Below are 18717 nucleotides of genomic sequence, written 5' to 3' on the forward strand. Positions count from 1 at the left end.
AGACACTGTTCCCTAGTATCTTAGACAGCTACTTCTACTAAAGAATAAAGCCACCAAGGGTTTATTTATTGCTTTTGTTTCATCACTGTAATTTCACCCTAACACTGACGGGGCTCCGAACACATTTGTCTAAAATACGGCATCTTGGCATACTATTTTAAGCTGAGGTAATGGGAGAAACGGTATCTGCAGGAAGGACTCTGATCTCCTCAAGCAAGTTTTAAGGCCCTCCCTGCACCTGGAGAAAAGACACATCCTCATCTCCAAAGGAGGAGCAGCACCAGGAGGAGTGTGAACAAATAGGCCCCCCACCCCCATCCCATCATAATTTCCCATGACTCTTCCCTCGTCATCAAACCTAGCCCCAAAATGCTCAGGTTTAACACCGCTTTGGGTCTTCATTTTATTATGAAGGCTCCCGTGTCACAGAAAACTTATATTAAATCAACTTGTGTGCTTTTCTCTTTTTAATCTTTTGTCACAGAAGCCCCAGCCAAGAACCTGAAGGGTAAATGAATGATATTTTTACTCCCCGGTAACACAACACCCTCTCGAACACAACCCAGTATCTGCTATACAAGGTTTAGTACTCATTTCATCTGCAGGCATGGAGCCACTGAAGTAACACTTTCATAGTCTCGTGGTGAGTGTTTATCAATGCCAGAAATATAAAAACAAAAACATGTTTCCTGCTCTCAAGGAACTTACCGTATACTAGGGAGAGAGAAATAACCATTGATTCGCTCACTCAGTAGTTATACACCATGTCATTACATGCCAAACCCTGGCTCAGGCAACCAGAGGTGGGGCAAGGGACAAAATCTCCGTCTTTGTGAGACTTACATTCTGGTAAAGAGCCTGAAGTAATCGAGTTTAAACAAGAATTCAGATATATAGTGTATCAGAGAGCAGCAGTACCTTGGAGGAAAAGCAAGAAAGGGAAGGGGGTGAGTGAGGGAGCAGTCTGGGGTGGGGCTGTCAGGACAGGGTTTGCTGCCAAGGTTCTGTGTGAGCAGAGACAAGGAACAGGGGCTACCACACAAATACGTGAGGGAAGAAACGGCTGGCATTTCCCAGGAACGACGGTGTGGCCAGAGCAGCACGCCTGCACACTGTGCACACGCAGGGCAGGAGGAGGCCACACAACGGGAGCCCAGGTGCCAGAAGTGAAGCACTCACAGGCGGCTGGAGAAACGGGCGAACGTGAGAAGGATGCTCATACTGATGAATGGAGGACAAGCAGGGATCAACTCAGTGGAAAATGGAGGCAGCCGGAGGAAGCCTGCAAGGGGGATGAGCACATGCAGAAAGCAGGACAATCTAGTCACGGAGACAAAAGTAGAAAGTCAAATGAGGGGGACGAGGAGCCTAACGATGATGAGATGATAGCTCTGGTGATGGCAGTGGTTGTGATGAAAACCCTGCACAGTTTACAAAATATTTCTCTGTCTGATTCACTGAACAGGCTATTGTCAGAAGCCCCTGGGATCTGAAAACATAATTCTCTACACAGAAAGAAAACAGTGAACATGTAATACAATCAACGCTAACGTGTCTGCGATTTGGTTTTCTGGAATGAGACATGAGAGCATGTAAAAAAAGCCATGAGTGAAAACTCCAGGCGGCAGGGGGCGAAAGCAGAGGGGTACAAGAGCAGAGGAGAAACAAACGGGAGAGCATGACGATGACGGTGAGGAACAGCAACAGCTAGCGAAGCGGGGCAAAGAGCAAAACTGACGACCGACTCAGAAACGTCAGAAACCGCATGGGCATCGGTACCGCATGTGGTCCGCACAAAGGGGGCCACTGCAAAGGTGCTTTCAGGGCAGAGTCCATCACAACGTGGGGGTGCCAGAGCAAGTCTGCAGAGGGAGCGGGGAGGGTGGAGCGAAAGAGACAAAACCACCCAGGCAGGCCATCATCAGCGCTGCCGGCAGACTCCAGCAGCTACCCGGACGGCGTCTCTGCACAGTCCTCGCAGCACGACTTCACATGCAGTGCACCTGCCACTCCCTAGTGAAGGGAGGAACCCAAGTGCCACACCAGAGGGCCAGCAACCAAAACGCCCACACAACCGTGGCAAGGAGTGAGATGGCCAGGAAAGGAAGCATATGAGGACCCAAGTGGCCAGTAAGTACCACAGAAGTTCTTCAAACAATAACTCTTCAAACAATAACTCAAACAATAACAGAGTAGCATTACATGTTTTTGCATATACTGTGAACGGGTAAATACAAGACCAATGAAAGACGGCTGGGGAGAAACCTTTACAGTCTCCAAATGGTCACTGTGAACATGCAGGGCGAGCACAACAGGTTGCCCAAACTGCAGCAAAGGGACCAGGGCTTATTATGCAGTGTGTGGCCCACAAGCCGCTGACGTTGCATACAGAATAAACTGACCCAGGAGATACTTAACTATTTTTCTTCTGCGCTGGTTATTTTCATGAGCACATTGTGTCTGATAAGAGGTTTATCTGGCTACATGCAAGCTTTTCCATTTTGGGGCAACTGTAAACTCATCCCTAAAATGCAAAAATCGCTATCTAAGGACCCTCTTGTCTTTTGCTGCCAATGTGAACATGAACTCTCTAATTTTACTTTCTACCTGGAGGGTAAGTCAGGCCACGATCTCTTTGTAAAAAAGAGACTTAATGAGTTAGCTGAGTATGATACTGTTTTTATTTTTCATTACAGCTTCAAGTTCCAATTTTTATGTTGTCTCAGAAGCTGTTTTTTAAAACTCTGAAGAAAGGTCAGAGAAAATGATATCGAGCAAAACTTCAGTGCTAGAAAAGGCATTTATTCCAGAACCATTCTAGAGAGAAAGTACCTTGGGGCCAGAGAAGCTACAGACTAACCTGAGGCCACACTATTTCCTGAGCCACTAAACCCTAGAGCTGGGTTTCCTGATTCTTGATGTTCTTCCTTTAATTAAAGCAGAATCAACGGGCTTTAAAGAAAATACTCAACAAAACAGCTCTCCATTGATTAAGAAAGAGTAAAGGATATTATTCTTTCCTGAAGCTTGAACAGTGAACTGAGCTGCCAGTAGGAGACAGCTGTGGTCCCTGAGCTGTCAAGCTGGTCTGCAGGCAGGCCTGGCACACTGGTGCTCAGTGCTGCCCAGAACTCCAGAAGCCCAGCTCAAGATTATGCTGAAACTGGAATTCACGCTTCAGAAACGATGAGTCGAGACAAATCTTTAAGGGTCCTTCCTTCGTGCAGGTAATACCCAAACACAAAAAAACCCCAAAAAGCAATGACATCAGGAACCTTTTTTTCCTTTCTAATGTTTATGTCAGCACAGAGCCCGACGCGGGGCTCGAACCCACAAACCGTGAGATCATGACCTGAGCTGAAGTCGGACACTTAACTGACTGAGCCACCCAGGCGCCCCAGGAACCTTTTTATTAAGTTCCAAGGAACACTGGGCTCAGGCGCCATTCAACTCTGGCCTGACACATCCTGTAGGTCTAGCTATCTGTACAGCGCTCGTTAATAATTGTGCTCACACAACTAAACACAATTTAATTTCTTTGTCATGATTCAGTTAAGGTGGCAGGAAAATCCACAGAACAAGTCAGAAATATTTCCACGAAAAAAAAAACATGGTTAAATAGTGATATTTAAAAGGTTAAACGCTTAGTACATGGAACATTCCTTGAAGCCATCAGATAGCCAAGGTTTTACTGTACTGAACACAGTATGCTCCATGAGTTAAGTTCCAAGTGCGGGGCCCTCGGGCTGCCTAGCACAGCATCTGCCCCTGCGTGCTTCTGTAATGGATATTTATAACCTAAGCTTTGGCGATGGCACTCCTAGTACTGACTGTGATGCCAGACTAATAAACACCAGAGCCACCACATAGTAGCTATAGTTACATATTTAAAACCTTACTGAATAAGAATCCAAATCAAGGATATGGACACTCCAACTCACTTTGAGTTGGGATTAAAAACTGAAAGCAATTACATTTCACTCTCTTTTGCCAGAGACATTTGTGGAGGGGTCGAGATCTTTATGACAGCGAAACATAGGTCTCTTCCATAAGGAAAGAAGCTATTCAAAAAAACAAAGTAGCAGCAACACATTGTGCAAAAGTCTTCTACCAACTGATCATATTTTTAAAGTCAAAAATAAAGAGAAGCAAAGGGAAATAAAATGTTGGGAAAGTGAATTAACCCCTGTTTTCCATTACAGTATTTTTCCTCTGCAGTATCGTGTCTTAGGAGCACAGTTCCAAAACATTCAACAATCAAAGGTCCAAAAATGAGAACTTCTCAAGCATTTCTATTGTACAACCACCGCCGCGCACTGTGCGCACAAGATCTTATGTGCCTGGGGCATTGAGATGCAGGTCTGCTGGGATGGAATTCTCACCATTCACAAAACAGGAGCAGAGCTAAGACGCTGAGGCCCTGGTGGATGCCGGGCTGCATTAAACACTCAAGATCCATTGCAAAACCATCCAGAAGCAATTTTCTAAAGCTAGGTGAAATGGAAGACTGTATTTATTTTGGCTTAAAAGAAAATGAAAACAGAAAAATTTCTTTTCTGATGAAAGTGAGAACAGTTTTGTTTTGGTGGGAAGTAGAACGACTGGGGGGAGGGTTCCCTGGATAACAGCCGTGTTATTCCCCAGAAACTATTTGGAAAACACTGGGTGACCTAATTCTTAAAGAGTCTGGTTAATGTCTTGACTCCTAACATCCAATGATATTTTTCAGTTGGTCCCACCTGGCAGTTAGGAAAATTTTTCTCTTTCACGCCAAGATGCAAGTTAACGGAAAGTATAATCTCATTTGCACACCAAGGCTTTAATAGGCATATAGTGAGATTCAAAATCCCCAAAGACAAAGAACATTTCACATTAAATAGTAAGTGGGAGATCTCACCCCCCACCCCCCAATCTCTGCATCCCCCGCACTGGCCTGAATAGAAAGAACCTGGCACAGTGACTTTGTCACTAAATGCCTATTCATGAAAGAAACACACGCAGGAAGGGTTCCTGCACAGACTTCACTAATGTCTTTATTAAAATTTCAAAGGCAATTTTAAAATAGCAGAAATTACCCTTCAAGCTGCAGCAATTGATGAAAAGATATCTCACCCTTCTCCCTTTGCTAGGTATTTCAGAACTTATCCACTCTCTACTAACATGTTCTGAAGGAAAAGACAAGATCAATACTCTTGTTTCTGAAGCGCCTAAGCTTGGAAGCGAGTAAAAGGCCAAGGGAAAAAGCAGGGTAAAACAGAAGCCCATTATTCATATAAAATCTTTTTATGGGAGTGCCTGATTAAGCATCCAACTCTTGATTTCACCTCAGGTCATGATCTCCTGGTTCATGAGATTAAGCCCTGCGCTGGGCTCTGTGCAGACAGCACGAAGCCTACTTTGGATTCTCTCTCTCCCTCTCCCCCTCTCTCTCATAAACATTTTTAAAAAATTAAATCTTTTTCAGCCTTACCTGAAAACCAAAATGAAAACATCTGCCATCTTCAATTATCAAGCTTCCTCCCCTTTTAGTGGTGAAAAAGCTCAGCAAACCTTTCCCGTCATTAATTTGTCAAGTGTGTCACTGTCCCCAACAGTCCCTGAGCAAGCAGCAGTTGTGGAGAGGACCGAGTGTAAACAAAGAGCCTGTTGCCTGCAAACACAACCGCAACTTCCCAGCTCCTTGAAAACCTTTCTCTGCCCTCCTTGCCTACCCCCTCACCCCCGCACTTGGGAACACAAAGGTCCAAAGGTGTGGATCAAATGATTATCCTGGAGGTAACGGGCAAGGAAGAAGCAGCATTTGTGATAGTGTCACAGTGATTTGATGGATGGCACTGTGTGTTCTCACTGTAGTCACTGAGGACAGGAAGGACCTGGGAGCGGGGAGTCAGCAGGCACTGCTACCGTGCACTTTCATATTCGTGGAGAGAGACAAGGAAGTACCCAACAGAGCCAAGCACAGCCTGGGGAAGCGAAGCGCTGAGGCCCGTGACCCTGTGTGCATTGGCACAGGAGGTGGCAGCCCTTCCACAGCCATGTGAACAGGGTCCAAGACTTTCTATGAACTTCTAGAAGTTATCATTTCACATGTTCTGAATAAACCTGGTGTAGCTACTCACATGTTCAAATTTTCAACTGTATATTTTACTAATACACACACAGCTCTATACAGAATTCCATCTTCAAATGAAACCAAGTGCTTCTAACAAATTAGTTTCCCACTAAATTTCTAAGTACACAATTTCCCTGTGACTTATAAACTACCTCAGAATTAAAGGACATACCTACTTATCAGTTATTTGCATGGCCAACCTGTGATCTCCCCATACATCTCTCTAAATTCTGCCTGGCCATGTCAGACTCAAGCATTCTGATGCAAAGCAATTAATTATCTTATAAAGCATCAAATTCCATTTTCAGTACACCTCTAGGAATTAGAAAGTTCTTCCATATCCTGAACAAAAATCTCAGTGGTTTTTAAGTACCAACTCTGCCTTATGGAACTACATAGAACACCTTTCATTCAGTCTGAATTATTACTTACCTTTAGGCGTTCAATGGCTTCTTCGCCTCCAGGTGTGGACATGATCCTCTCCTGAATACTGGTCACGGATGTTAAGCCCACCTGACTATTGAGTGAGCAGGAAGATGGAGATGAAGTAAGGGACCCCATGGATGCTGTGGAAAAATTGCCAGGGCGTTGATTCTCTGAGGCTAGCAAGTACCTATGCTTATTGTTCTGAAAATCTTTCAGATCTGGGAGACAGAGAGAAGGGAAGGCAGAAAAAGTAGAGAGGAGGGAAAGGAGCAGAGGGAGAAAAAAGACAGGAAGGAACACCAGCGTAAGAAAGGAGAGCATTAAAGCGCCAAGACAGACACGTTATAATACAAAGACAAGTTATAATTGTTCTAGATGGCAGTTCTAAAACATGTCTGTCTTTAATACTGGTATTATAGAGGTGAAGAACCACTTCTGAATTTAGAAACTAAAACACTCCAGTGTGGGTTAACGTTGTATCTGGTAGAGGGTAACCAGAACCTCAAAGAATAATCCTCAGGCACTTTGTAAATAAAACATGCTACATTCCTCCTAAGTCTTTTTACAGCTTTGAATCTACAATGTCTTAAATTTACACTACTCTTAAATCTCAGTAATTGGAAAAAAGGATGATCATTTATTGATTAATAATATTAACCAGGCCCAGTATTTTATGGAATTCAACAAAAAAATCCCAAGATGCTATAGTTAAAACCCTGAGCACTCAGTGGTATCCTTTGTAGAGCAGTATTTCAACATGCTAAAAAGGACCTTTAAAATATGCTTTTAAAAAGGAGAGGTAGCTGTAGAAATCATAAAAATTTTGTGTAAATTCTGATTAAGAACTCAGGGCCAATTGCCTCAACAGGCAAGGACTATTAGCAAATTACTGAAGTTGGTATGCTTTGTATTCATCTATTAGATCAAGCAAAATCAAGGCTGATTATTTGCTAATTATTGCAAAGTACGGCTCTTACTTTGCCTAACAGGACTACCAGGATTCACTGGGAGGTCAAGTTCCTGGTACTAAATGCAAGTTTTAGGGACATACTTTCACTTACTAAAAAGTCTTTAATACAACTGTAAGTTTTGTTTTTAAATTTAGTTTTGAGGGGTGGCTCAGGTGGTTGAGTGTCCGACTTCAGCTCAGGTCAGCCCATGGTTCATGGGTTTGAGCCCCGCGTCGGGCTCTGTGCTGACAGCTTGGAGCCTGGAGCTGCTTCAGGTTCTGTGTCTCCCTCTCTCTCTGACCCTCCGGGTCTCATGCTCTGTCTCTCAAAAATAAATAAACATTAACAAAATTTAATAAATTAATAAATAAATAAATTTAGTTTTGATAAAAAGAGCCACAAACAACATAATTAATTTGCTCTATGTACTTTTTTTCGTTTGTCATCCTTGTCACAGACACCAGAGGAAAACCATAAGTACTGATGGATTTTTATTTTAAAATTAGCTCATATTTAAATTTGGGAAAGTCAACATTGCTTAAAATTTATCAAAACTAAGTTAAGTTTTCCCTAAATGACAGGAATCAAAGCAACGAGTCAGAAAACAGTACTATCTGCTCTCGCTGGATCTACTCATCTCTATTTAATCAAAGCCATTTCTTGTAACTCCTTAAAACCAGTGGTTGCTTCAAGACAGTTTGAAAACCACCATCTGCAAATAGAGAACATAGGAAAGCAAGCAAGTTTTAGAAGGGGGGTGGGACTTGGAACAAAAATTCAGCCATCAGGTGACGGCAGCAAGGTAGGAAAGAGCAGCATGAATGGAGTTTAGAAGGTCCAGTGGACACATGCAAGCCCTAAAGGAAATCAAGAGTAGTAGATCGAAATGGAAATTCGTTAAGTACACCAGGGCTGCTTTCCTGCACGGGCACAAAATTAACTTTGTCATGCATAGCTTTTTGGGAGATGCCACAACTGCTCAGAAAAGAATGAGGCAACAAGCTGATAGCAGCACCACCTGGGGCACAAAAGCAAGAACAAGATGGCGTCTCTCTCACATCAGTATCGGTCAGCTTTGGAAATCTCAGACAGAGCTGTTCTGGCCCAAGAGCCACTCTGTATGGGAGTGTTACTGTGACGTCAAGGCCTCGCCTCATCACAGCGGCCAGGGCTACATTTCCTCTCTCCTGTGTATTTCCTCCCCGTCAAGCCCTATTACATGCCTCATTAAATGGACAAGCAAATCAATTAAAATCTAAACTTAAGCAAGAAGTCAAGATTCTTCATTTCTCCTAAGATAAAGATCCCCTCGCGGAAAGGGTAAGAAACCGTGTCCTCACCAACTTAATGATATACGTGGAGAGGACAACAAGGTGTGATCCTTTGTAAAATACCCTCATTTTGAGCACACATTTTAAATTTAATTTGTAATTCCAGGAAGGAAAACAAAAGGTGGTTTTCCTAACCACCATGTAAGCTAAGGCCCGAGACATGGAGGAAACTAATCTAGCACGAGCACAGGTGAGTGCTAACCCAACATTCACAGAGCTGCTCCGTCACGGATAGTTTGGCCAACCGCAAGTGACTGTTTTTAATTATTCATACACTACGGCTCAGAGTTACATAGCTAACTTAAAAGGGTTTTTCTACTAAATAGCAGATCCTGAAGGAAATCAAGAGGCCAAAAAGGTGCAGTAATGATTAAAAGTTGGGGCTGAGTTACACTATCCAATCTAACCACACAGAAACCACGAGATCTCAGTAGCAAATTAACCACCACAGGTAAGCAGTATCCTCGTGGGTAAAAATGGGCATAAAGGAGCTTTTTCCAGAATCAGTGGCAGGATTAATGAGATAATACATTCAAGGTCCATAGAACGGGGCCCAGCACTTCATCAACATTCAGGATATGTGAGGTGCTGTCATTGCTATCATTGTCCTCTATGACTTTGGATTCAGTTTAATCACAGAAGTGGAAAAACTGAAGAGTAGGAGTAGGAAGAGATTCTCAAGCCTATCAACTATTTAATCCACAAAGTGAAATTCAGCAGTGTATTTGCTAAATGGAGAAGGGCTAAACCAGGATCATTTCTGAACCTACAATATGCTCTGTCTGGGATTTCCCTGTTAGGATTGCTAGCATGCAAAGCTCATTTTAAGGCTGATCCAGCCGAGGCAGAGTAGCAAATCAGAGCACTGGAAATAACCAATACATGAAATACACACATTTGCCTCCACTTCCAGAGTAATCATCGATCAATGGATCAACTGAAGGTAAGCAGGAGGGAAAATACAAGAAGGGTCAAAGTTCAGGTTCAGCAGTGACATAGAGAGGGAACAGAGCAGTATTTGGCATTTGGGAAGATGAAAAAATTAACATTTGGAATATATAATCATTTTGCACACTGTATTCACTTAAAGTCAGGTGCTAATCAGTAAGAAGAACTAAACTCAAAGAGGCTTTTAACATCTTATCAGAATTCCAAACAATAGAATATTGTTTACTCAAAAGATAAAAATATGCTTTATCAAATAAACCCATATAACAGTCTACCTGAATCATCCAGTTAACTCAACTTCTGATTACACATTAGGCAGGCTGAGGTTAAAAAAGGATTTTTTTTAAATGTTTATTTATTTTGCGGGAGAGAGAGAGAGAGAGCGAGCGAGCATGTGTGCGCATGCAAGTGGGAAGGGGCAGAGAGAGAGAAGGAGAGAGAATCTCAAACAGGTTCCACACTGTCAGTGTGGAGTCCAACATGGGGCCTGATCTTAAGAGCTGCGAGATCATGACCTAAGCCTAAATCAAGGTAGACACTTAACCAACTGAGTCACCCAGGTGCCTCCCAAAAAAGACTCATTTTAAGACAATTCTGTGAAATAATATTCTCTGGAAGTCTCATTCTTAAACTTGATAGGAAATGAATACTTTCCCCTTTATGTGTTCATAGCGAGAGAGGTAGGGAGTGTTTCTTAATCATTTTGCAGGAGGGGAAAGATACCACTCAAAGGTAAATCTTATCTGAAAGGGGGCTGAAATAGCATGTTTGTTACACATATATTATTCCTAATGCATTAATCCAGAGAAACGCATAATACAAACACAAAAATTTCAAGTAATATTTTTATGAAGTGATTAATTTCTCGGTAAAAATAAGCTGAACATTCCAAAACTTCACTGCTGATCTAAAATGAAAACCTAATAAAAATACAAGCAATGAGGGGCACCTGGGTGTCTCAGTTGGCTAAGTGTCTGACTCTTGATTTCAGCTCAGGTCATGATCTCACAGTTCACAGAGATGGAGCCTCACACAGGGCACTGTGCTGATAGCATAGAGCCTGCTTGAGATTCTTTCTCTTTCTCTCTCTGCCCCTCCCCATCTCGTGCACACACACACTGTCTCTCTCTCTCTCTCTCTCACGATAAAGTTAAAAATACATATTTAAGGGGCACCTGGGTGGCTCAGTCGGTTAAGCGTCTGACTTCGGCTCAGGTCATGATCTCACACTTGGTGGGTTCAAGCCCCACGGTGGGCTCTGTGCTGACAGCTAGCTCAGCCTGGAGCCTGGTTCACATTCTGTATCTCCCTCTCTCTCTGACCTTCCCCTGCTCACGCTGTCTCTCTCTCTCTCTCTCTCAGAAATAAATAAAACATTAAAAAAATAAATTAAAAAATAATAAAAATGTAATTAAAAAATATATATGTATATTTAAAAATATAAAGCAGTAACGTATTTACATTTTAAAAACTAATTTCATGACTTCAACTGGATAGCCTGTTACTACTACATAAAGAAATTCTGAGATCATTTTCATTGGATTTTCTTAAAACTTAAGAAAAAGAAAAAAGAAAAAAACCCCTTTTTCTACCATCTAACTTCATCAAGCTCTTTTAATCTAAGTTTAAATATAACAACCCTGAAGAGGAAAAGATCTGAGTTTGTGCTGATCCTTAATTCACTTACTATCAATAATGTCGCCCAGTCCCTGAGCACGAAGAAGGTCCTTCAGCCGTGTCACTTCCTCCTTTAATTCCCGAACCAGCTTGGCATTGGGGTCCTCGTTGATAACAGCATTGCATTTAATTTGCTTTGCACGATCTGCATATCTATATAAAAAAAAAGGAACATTCATTTTTGCCATTCCTCAGGTACTCTACTTCTCATAAGTAACATATCATTATTTCTACCTCTAAATCAAACAGCTTGAGTATTTACACATTTTATAAGCCTTAATAATAACACACGCACAGGACATTTTACAGGAAGGATGAAGAAAAAGGCCCAGGTGAATTTAGTGATTTACCCAAAATCATTAAAAAAAAAAAATACCAGAAAAGACTCCTAACGAATTTGTCAGACTATACAGTGTTCTTTCCATTATATTAGAAGTATCTTCAATGGAAGAAGAGTAGGAAGTTCCAGATTAAAGTAATAAATAAACACTATTACACATATAGAAGTACAGCTGACCCTTGGACAACACAGGTTAGAACTGTGCAGGTCCACTTGTAATCGGATTTTTTCTGATAAATACAGTCCAGTACTGTAAATGTATTCTCTTCCTTATGATTTCCTTAGTAACATTTTCTTTCCTATAACTTACTTTATTGTAAGAATACAGTATAAGATATATGTTTATCAACTGTTTATATTATCGTCAAAGCTTCTGATCAACAGTAGGTTATTAGTCAAGTTTTTGGGGAGTCAAGTTATATGCAGATTTTCAACCGTGCAGATGACTGGCACCCATAACCACTGAGCTGAGCTGTTCAAGGGCCAACTGTGTTCTATTAGTGAACATTCTGTAATTTTTTTTTAACATAACACATATCCCTAACTGCATTACCTGCTGAGGCCCAAGCATCTCTATAATGACAAACACCACAAGAAGGGGCCTTTTTACAGGGATGAAAATGATAAGAAACTTTCACTATTATCTAGAAGTTATCCAAACATCTCACTTGAGTGATTTTAGTATCTTTCCTATGAAAAAGTTCCTGTATTTGCCAGTGAAACTGAAAAGTCTTAACAGGTAAATTCTATTATGGTAAAAGTCTCCCCCAGCACGTGTTTTCCCTGTTGTGAGAGGGCTGGATCATTACTTACACAAAACATCACCCACACATCCTAAGAAACTCCGTGGAATAACAAAATGATTTATGGTGCCACACTGTTTTATTTTGCTATTGAGATCAGATTGGAGTACCTCAAAGTGCTCAAAGTTTCATCATAGTTGATATCTGCTGGGCTCAGAGCAGCAACCATTGCAGTCCGAGAATTACCACCTAAGAAGATGAATCATGGTTATCTCAAATCACAGTCATTTTAGAAAGAACTTTATTAAATGTTGTCAAATTGGACAGCACAATCTCAGATCCTAAGACTTAACCAAAAGTCAACAAATGTCCCAAATGTTCCTATGCCAGGCACTGCTACACTCTTAATCTTGGTGTTTGCATCTACTGTGACCGGCTTCCCTCACCCCGCTCCACCTAAGGCCTCAGCCACTCCATAGAAGTGCTCTTAATGAGTGAAAGTCACAGTGATGTGGACAGTCCAACAGGCTATTTATTCTCAGCCTCTTCCTTCCATCAGCAACATTTGACATAGCTGATCATTCCCTTCTTTCCATCAGGAAGGAGGGAAAGAGGCTAACAGAACAGAGAATAAAGAGCAATGACCTGAAGGTCCAAAAACATCAGCAAAAAGGCAACATGGAGTTTTCAAAGAGGTCTGAAGAAGGAGCCAAAGTTTGAAGCAGGTGTGGTTAGGAAGGCAACCACACCACAGTTCATGTTCCAAGGTCAATGAGATAGGGGAGAAAACCCTGATTTAAAGGTGAGCAAATCCAACCAGCTTAATTCAAGAGCAAAAATGAAAAGAAGGAGGGAGGAGTCAGATTAATAACATGGATATCTAGAGATTATTCTTCTCTGAAACAAACATACAAGACAATTAACCATAAATGGTAATCAGTAAGCAGTTTTAAAAAGATAACCACACACCAGTGTTCAACATACCTAGATTTTCCCGAAGGAGCCAAGTAAGTACAGAATCCCTGTAGGGAATAAAATCAGTTTTCTTTTTCTTCTTACTCTATTAAACAGAAAGAAATGGTCTTAGCATGGCTAGGGAGGAAATTTACATGGAAGGCAAGCAAGTCTAAAAGTCCCAAGCAAATTACAGTAGAACCCCATCACTGCTGAAATTTAATACTCATGGCTTCAATTCTTCACAATACCCAAATTTCATGCAATGAAGTAATTGAAAACATTCTATTTTGAAAAATTTACAACACACACAGCAGTTTAGAGTGACATAATGAGTTACCATATATCTATCATCCACCTTATCAGTATTTTGCCAATCATGTTTCTGTTATCCCTCAAACACTTAATTTACGCTTTGTCTTCCTGAACCATTTTGGAATAAACTGCAGACACCATGCCCTTTCACCCCTAAATATTTAAGCAGATAAAACTGTTCTCTTACACAGTCACAGTTCAATGACCAAATTTAGGAAATTTAACATCCATACAATTACATTATCTAATATTCTATCCATATCATATCTTTTATAGCTGCTAGTCTTTTAAAGCAAATCCAACATTTCACCTGTAAGTATTTCAGATCTGTATCTCCAACAGAGAAGGACATTTTTTTTAAAAGGTAACTACAAAAACCATTATCACACATTAACAAAATTAATAGTAATTCCTTAATATCATTTGGTATCTAATCCTCAATGAGTTTTTACTTTTGAAGAAGGGCAAATATGAATCCTGGGCATTCCAGGTTGGATGTGGAGGAGCAAGTCATTTGTTAACGAATTTACTTGGCCAACCACCAATCATCAAGTGGACTGTTGCATCTCTAATAACTTTTATAAAGTAATGGGCTTTTGGTTTCTTTGGGAGGAAATTACATCCCCCCACAATCCAACCGACAGAGTTAGGACTCACAGTGAAAAGGTCTAAGACAGTGATGTGATCTGTGAATCTGGAGATTTGTAAAGACTACCAGATGAATTAATTCTCTGTACATATGTATCAAGCATTTACTTATACTGCTCTGACCAATCTCATAACACAGGGTATATCTCATTAGCACAGCAAAAGGCACCAATGCAGAGCCAGTGCTAAAATGGAGGGAATTATATCCTTTGAAAGTAAAAATTAATGTAACCACTTGGTAGACAACAGTTACTGCAGTGTCCTCCTAGCTGACGACTACGCTGTGATAATTTAAGAAGCCACTAAGGGGAAGCCAGTGTTCACTCAAAAATATCTCCCCCTATTCCTGCTATAATCTGAGGTTAAACTAAGAATGATCTAGCTTTTAAAGTTTATTTATTTTTGAGAGAGAGAGAGAGAGAGAGAGGACCCCCCACCCCCACACTGAGAGCAGGGGAGGAGCAGAAAGAGAGAGGGAGACAGAATCTGAAGCAGGCTCCAGGCTCTGAGCTGTCAGCAGGGCTCAAACTCATGAACCGTGAGATCATGACCTGAGCCGAAATCAGACACTTAACCGACTGAGCCATCCAGGTGCCCCAAGGATGAGCTAGTTCTTGAAAAAGCATGGGCATTCAGAAAAGGAGTACTAAGTAGCTGACCTCTGCTCTGTTAAGCAGGAAAGGAAACCAGCAAGTAGCACTTTAATTCCATCTCTTATTACACAGACCTCTAGGGAGAATTAACCCTCTCAGTCATTTGTAGTTTAGTGGGACGGTCATTCACTACAAATTTCTAGAAGCCTGCGACCTCAGTCTATTCTCTCTAGCTCCACTCCACACCTAACTACTCCGCTTTGCCAAAGGTTGGTTAGTACTGAAAATGCTGCAAGATTTTAAGTACGTCAGTTACGAGGACTCCAAACAGTACTATAAAAATAAGCAGTATCTCTTTGCCAAAAATGTTATATTTTCATTTCGGTCAATTAAATTAAATTAAGAAGGAGTAGCTAAATAAAGAAGCATAAAGAGAACTTCCATCTTTTCCATTTGAAAATACCTCAGAATTGTAGCCACTTCTTTTCTATTTGCTCTCTTACAAGTTAATCTCATCTGTTCTCACAAAGAAGTTCCTCAGTAATTATATGAAAAGGTTTATTTATATCACTAACCTCTCTAAAAAGGAAAACTATCAAGTGTGGATGATAATAATGCTATTTCTCTCCCCAGTGGAAATACCAGTACATTCTAATTCACCAAAATTATGCTTGTTACGTAAAAACTAAAATTTATTTCTGATCTGTTAGTAATGGCATAGGTGCCAAGTACTAAGCTAGATTTTTCTAAACTAATTCTAAAAAATTCATTTACAAATTAATCCAGGCACAGAACAATGTGAGAAATAGGCAGATAAATGTTTTGTAAATTGTTCCTTAAAAATGAGCACATGGACAGGACATGTTGGAAAAGCCACTAAATTTCAACAGCTTTTATGGTTCTGGGACCCAGATTAGATTATCTGAAGAATATCTACACATGAATCATATCAAATAACAGGTTTTTTAATTTAAGGCAGCTTTTTCCAAAAAGCAGAAAGAAATAGAAAAGAAAGCATTACTTTTTACTGATTTTTGTACAAGTAGAGAATAAACAAACCTATATACTTAAAAACTATGACTATAAAATATTTCATTGCAGATACTGCCTGCTATCTCCAATGTTACTAATGTGATTCAGAACAAACTGCTAAATGCTCTATTATTTATACAAAATACTCCTGAGAAATTTTAGAGTATTTGTATAGAAATAGGAGGAAAGGTCTATTGTATGTGGATTAAAAGGATGCAAAGAATATGTTTTCTAGATACAATCATACTGTTGAACTTGATTCTACCGCCTTCACTTATATAACCAAAGAGTCGAAAAAAATTTTTCTAACAATTTAAATAATCCATGACTTTTCATGATAGGAAATAAGATTACACAAAGAGATTTAAGCAAAATATCGTAATAATTTCAAGAAAGTAGCTATGTTTCAAAATGGTACCTGTAAGAAATATTTTTATTGCCCTTTCAAGAGGTTTACAGGTGACTTCTTCAAATGACAGTCCTACAGATCACTAGGAAAAGCCTCATAAAATAATACAAGGTAGATGCTTCCTCAATTTCTCTCTTATTCCTTTATTCTGAATTCCTTGTCCAAAGCACATCATGTTCCCTAAATGGTGGTGTGAAACCTCATGATTCATGGTCACTCTCAACAGCAATTCTAAATTCCAGAGTCAGAAAGTAACAAAAAGGTTTTTTCAAGGTTCCATTCCTCCTTATGTCTCCATACATCCTGCTACGGATTTAAAATCATCACACTTGATTCTAAAGCTAGTTCATTTCTACCGAACCCCACCGTACCTTGCTGGTGCAGTTATCCTACAGACGAAGCATTTAAAAGAAAGAATGAAAACATAGGATAAGCCTTCAAACAGAAAGTCATAAAACAGACTTCAAACAGAAAGTCATAAATTGAGTATGACTTTTCAGAAACAAGCAAGAAAGCATTTGATTCTTTTCATGGATTCGAATGATGTACTAGAGTACACGGTGACTAACTGGTACTTCCTTAGCCTTTAACCTAAAAACTGAAGCCCCTTATACAAAACTGTTTCAGATTTAGTGTCCTACTGTTAAGGAACAGGAAAGAATAAAACAACTTTTAAAAATATATTATTGGCCCCCAAATCAACAGCATTCACCAAGGCAAATGCTCAAAATACTCCAAAAGGTTACTACATCCTACTTAGAAAAGACTGTATAGGAAAAGAATTTGCAAAAAAAATCCCTAGGTTTTGATGAGAGACCTGAAGTAAGGCCCAAAAAAAGTAGTCAAATCTGAAGTCTCTGTAAAGAACTAGTTTTCAGCCTAGCCTTTACAGATCTGTATTTACTTTCATTCTCGTTAATCTCTTTTACTCTCAGTAGAAAGTCAAAATGTTTTATACTTAGTATCTTATCTGAAAAGCTCTAAAAGGAGAAAGGCAAGATTACATAAAAGGGCCAAAAAGGTCAGTCTTTAAAAACACATATCATCAAGTACATTTGCTGAACAGACAAATTTTCCCACACAATCAAGTATATAATACTTACCACCTCTGCCAAGGCTGAAATGACTTTGCCCAGAGTTGTAAGAGACTTGTTAATATTTGCTCCTTCCTGAAATCAATACCAAACATGAAGAATTATGATGGAGAATTTCTACAACTGGCACATCATATATAATACACACGATACAATTAGGCCTTACACTAGCATTGTGTATTTATGACCACAAGTTCTAAAAACCTCCTGTAATCCTCTCCACTTAATGCCATGTCAGGACCACATGCCTAACTCACAAGCTTACATTTCTGCAAGGCGTCCTGCCCCAAAAGCTTACAGATGCAGCCTTCTTCCCACAACTCACCAACCTGCGGTCTCCGCTCTTGCAATGAAGCATCTCTCTGGAGAGGCCGTGTCTGTTCTCACATTTGGATCTTCTGTGTCCCTGTCCTATTAGTGTCGCTTACATCCAGCCTGTTCCTCAAAACACACTCCAGCTCTTACCTCGACCATCAAGTCCTCCTGAACTATTACGTTATGCAACTTGTCTTTCACTGGATTATAGATCAGACATCAACAAAAGTTTTCTGTAAAGGTTTTGCAGGCCAGGTAGTCTCTTTCACAACTTTTCAACCTTACCATTGCAGACAACACATAAACAAAGGGACACAGCTCTGCCCCAATAAAATTTCATTTACAAAAACAGACAGGAAGCCATATTTGACCTACTGGCCATAGTTTGCTGGCCTATGTTATAGAACGTTTATTGACTAGGCTGATTGCTTGATAAAAATAAATACCTTTAATCGAGTCCCTTTGGCACCAGTTGAATCGGCTCGTTCACTTCCTGCGAGATCCACCAAGCTGATTTTACTGACCTGGTAAAGAACAAGACATTGGGGCAATTCAGAAATAAGCAAGGTAGAACTAGAAACATAAAGAGGCAGGAAATTAAAAATTAGGCATGAAGACTAAAAATATTAGGGCTCTTACAAATGGCATAAGAAGACAGAGAACATGCACAGAAGTTCACAGCAATTATCTTGGTTCAAAATAAGTAATTTTAGGATACACATGACATATTTTAGGACATGGCATGTCCTAAAAATATATAAAACTCATTAACCCATTAAATGGCATATTAAATATGAAGCCTCCAGCAACAAGAACTCTTGCACACTGCT

General features: G+C 40.3%; 1 protein-coding gene across 7 annotated transcripts in view; it reads right to left on the bottom strand.

Moving 5' to 3' along the window:
* The window catches only part of KIF1B (kinesin family member 1B), a 136918-nt gene that overhangs the window by 71233 nt on the left and 46968 nt on the right, over positions 1–18717 (bottom strand). For 3 of the 7 annotated variants that reach the window (XM_039234999.1, XM_039234996.1, XM_039235001.1), the window contains exons 8-14: positions 18334–18411; positions 17582–17647; positions 13512–13587; positions 12698–12776; positions 11455–11597; positions 9715–9756; positions 6545–6756 (exon numbers count right to left, since the gene is read on the bottom strand). In XM_039234999.1, the coding sequence (XP_039090930.1) occupies positions 6545–6756; positions 9715–9756; positions 11455–11597; positions 12698–12776; positions 13512–13587; positions 17582–17647; positions 18334–18411 (696 nt within the window). The remainder of the gene's footprint in view (positions 1–6544; positions 6757–9714; positions 9757–11454; positions 11598–12697; positions 12777–13511; positions 13588–17581; positions 17648–18333; positions 18412–18717) is intronic. The other 4 variants (XM_039235000.1, XM_039234998.1, XM_039235002.1 and 1 more) reach the window with 2 other exon arrangements.

The sequence above is a fragment of the Hyaena hyaena genome, unplaced genomic scaffold (genome assembly GCF_003009895.1).
Source record: "Hyaena hyaena isolate Hyena2069 unplaced genomic scaffold, ASM300989v1 scaffold_94, whole genome shotgun sequence".
Lineage (NCBI taxonomy): Eukaryota > Metazoa > Chordata > Mammalia > Carnivora > Hyaenidae > Hyaena > Hyaena hyaena.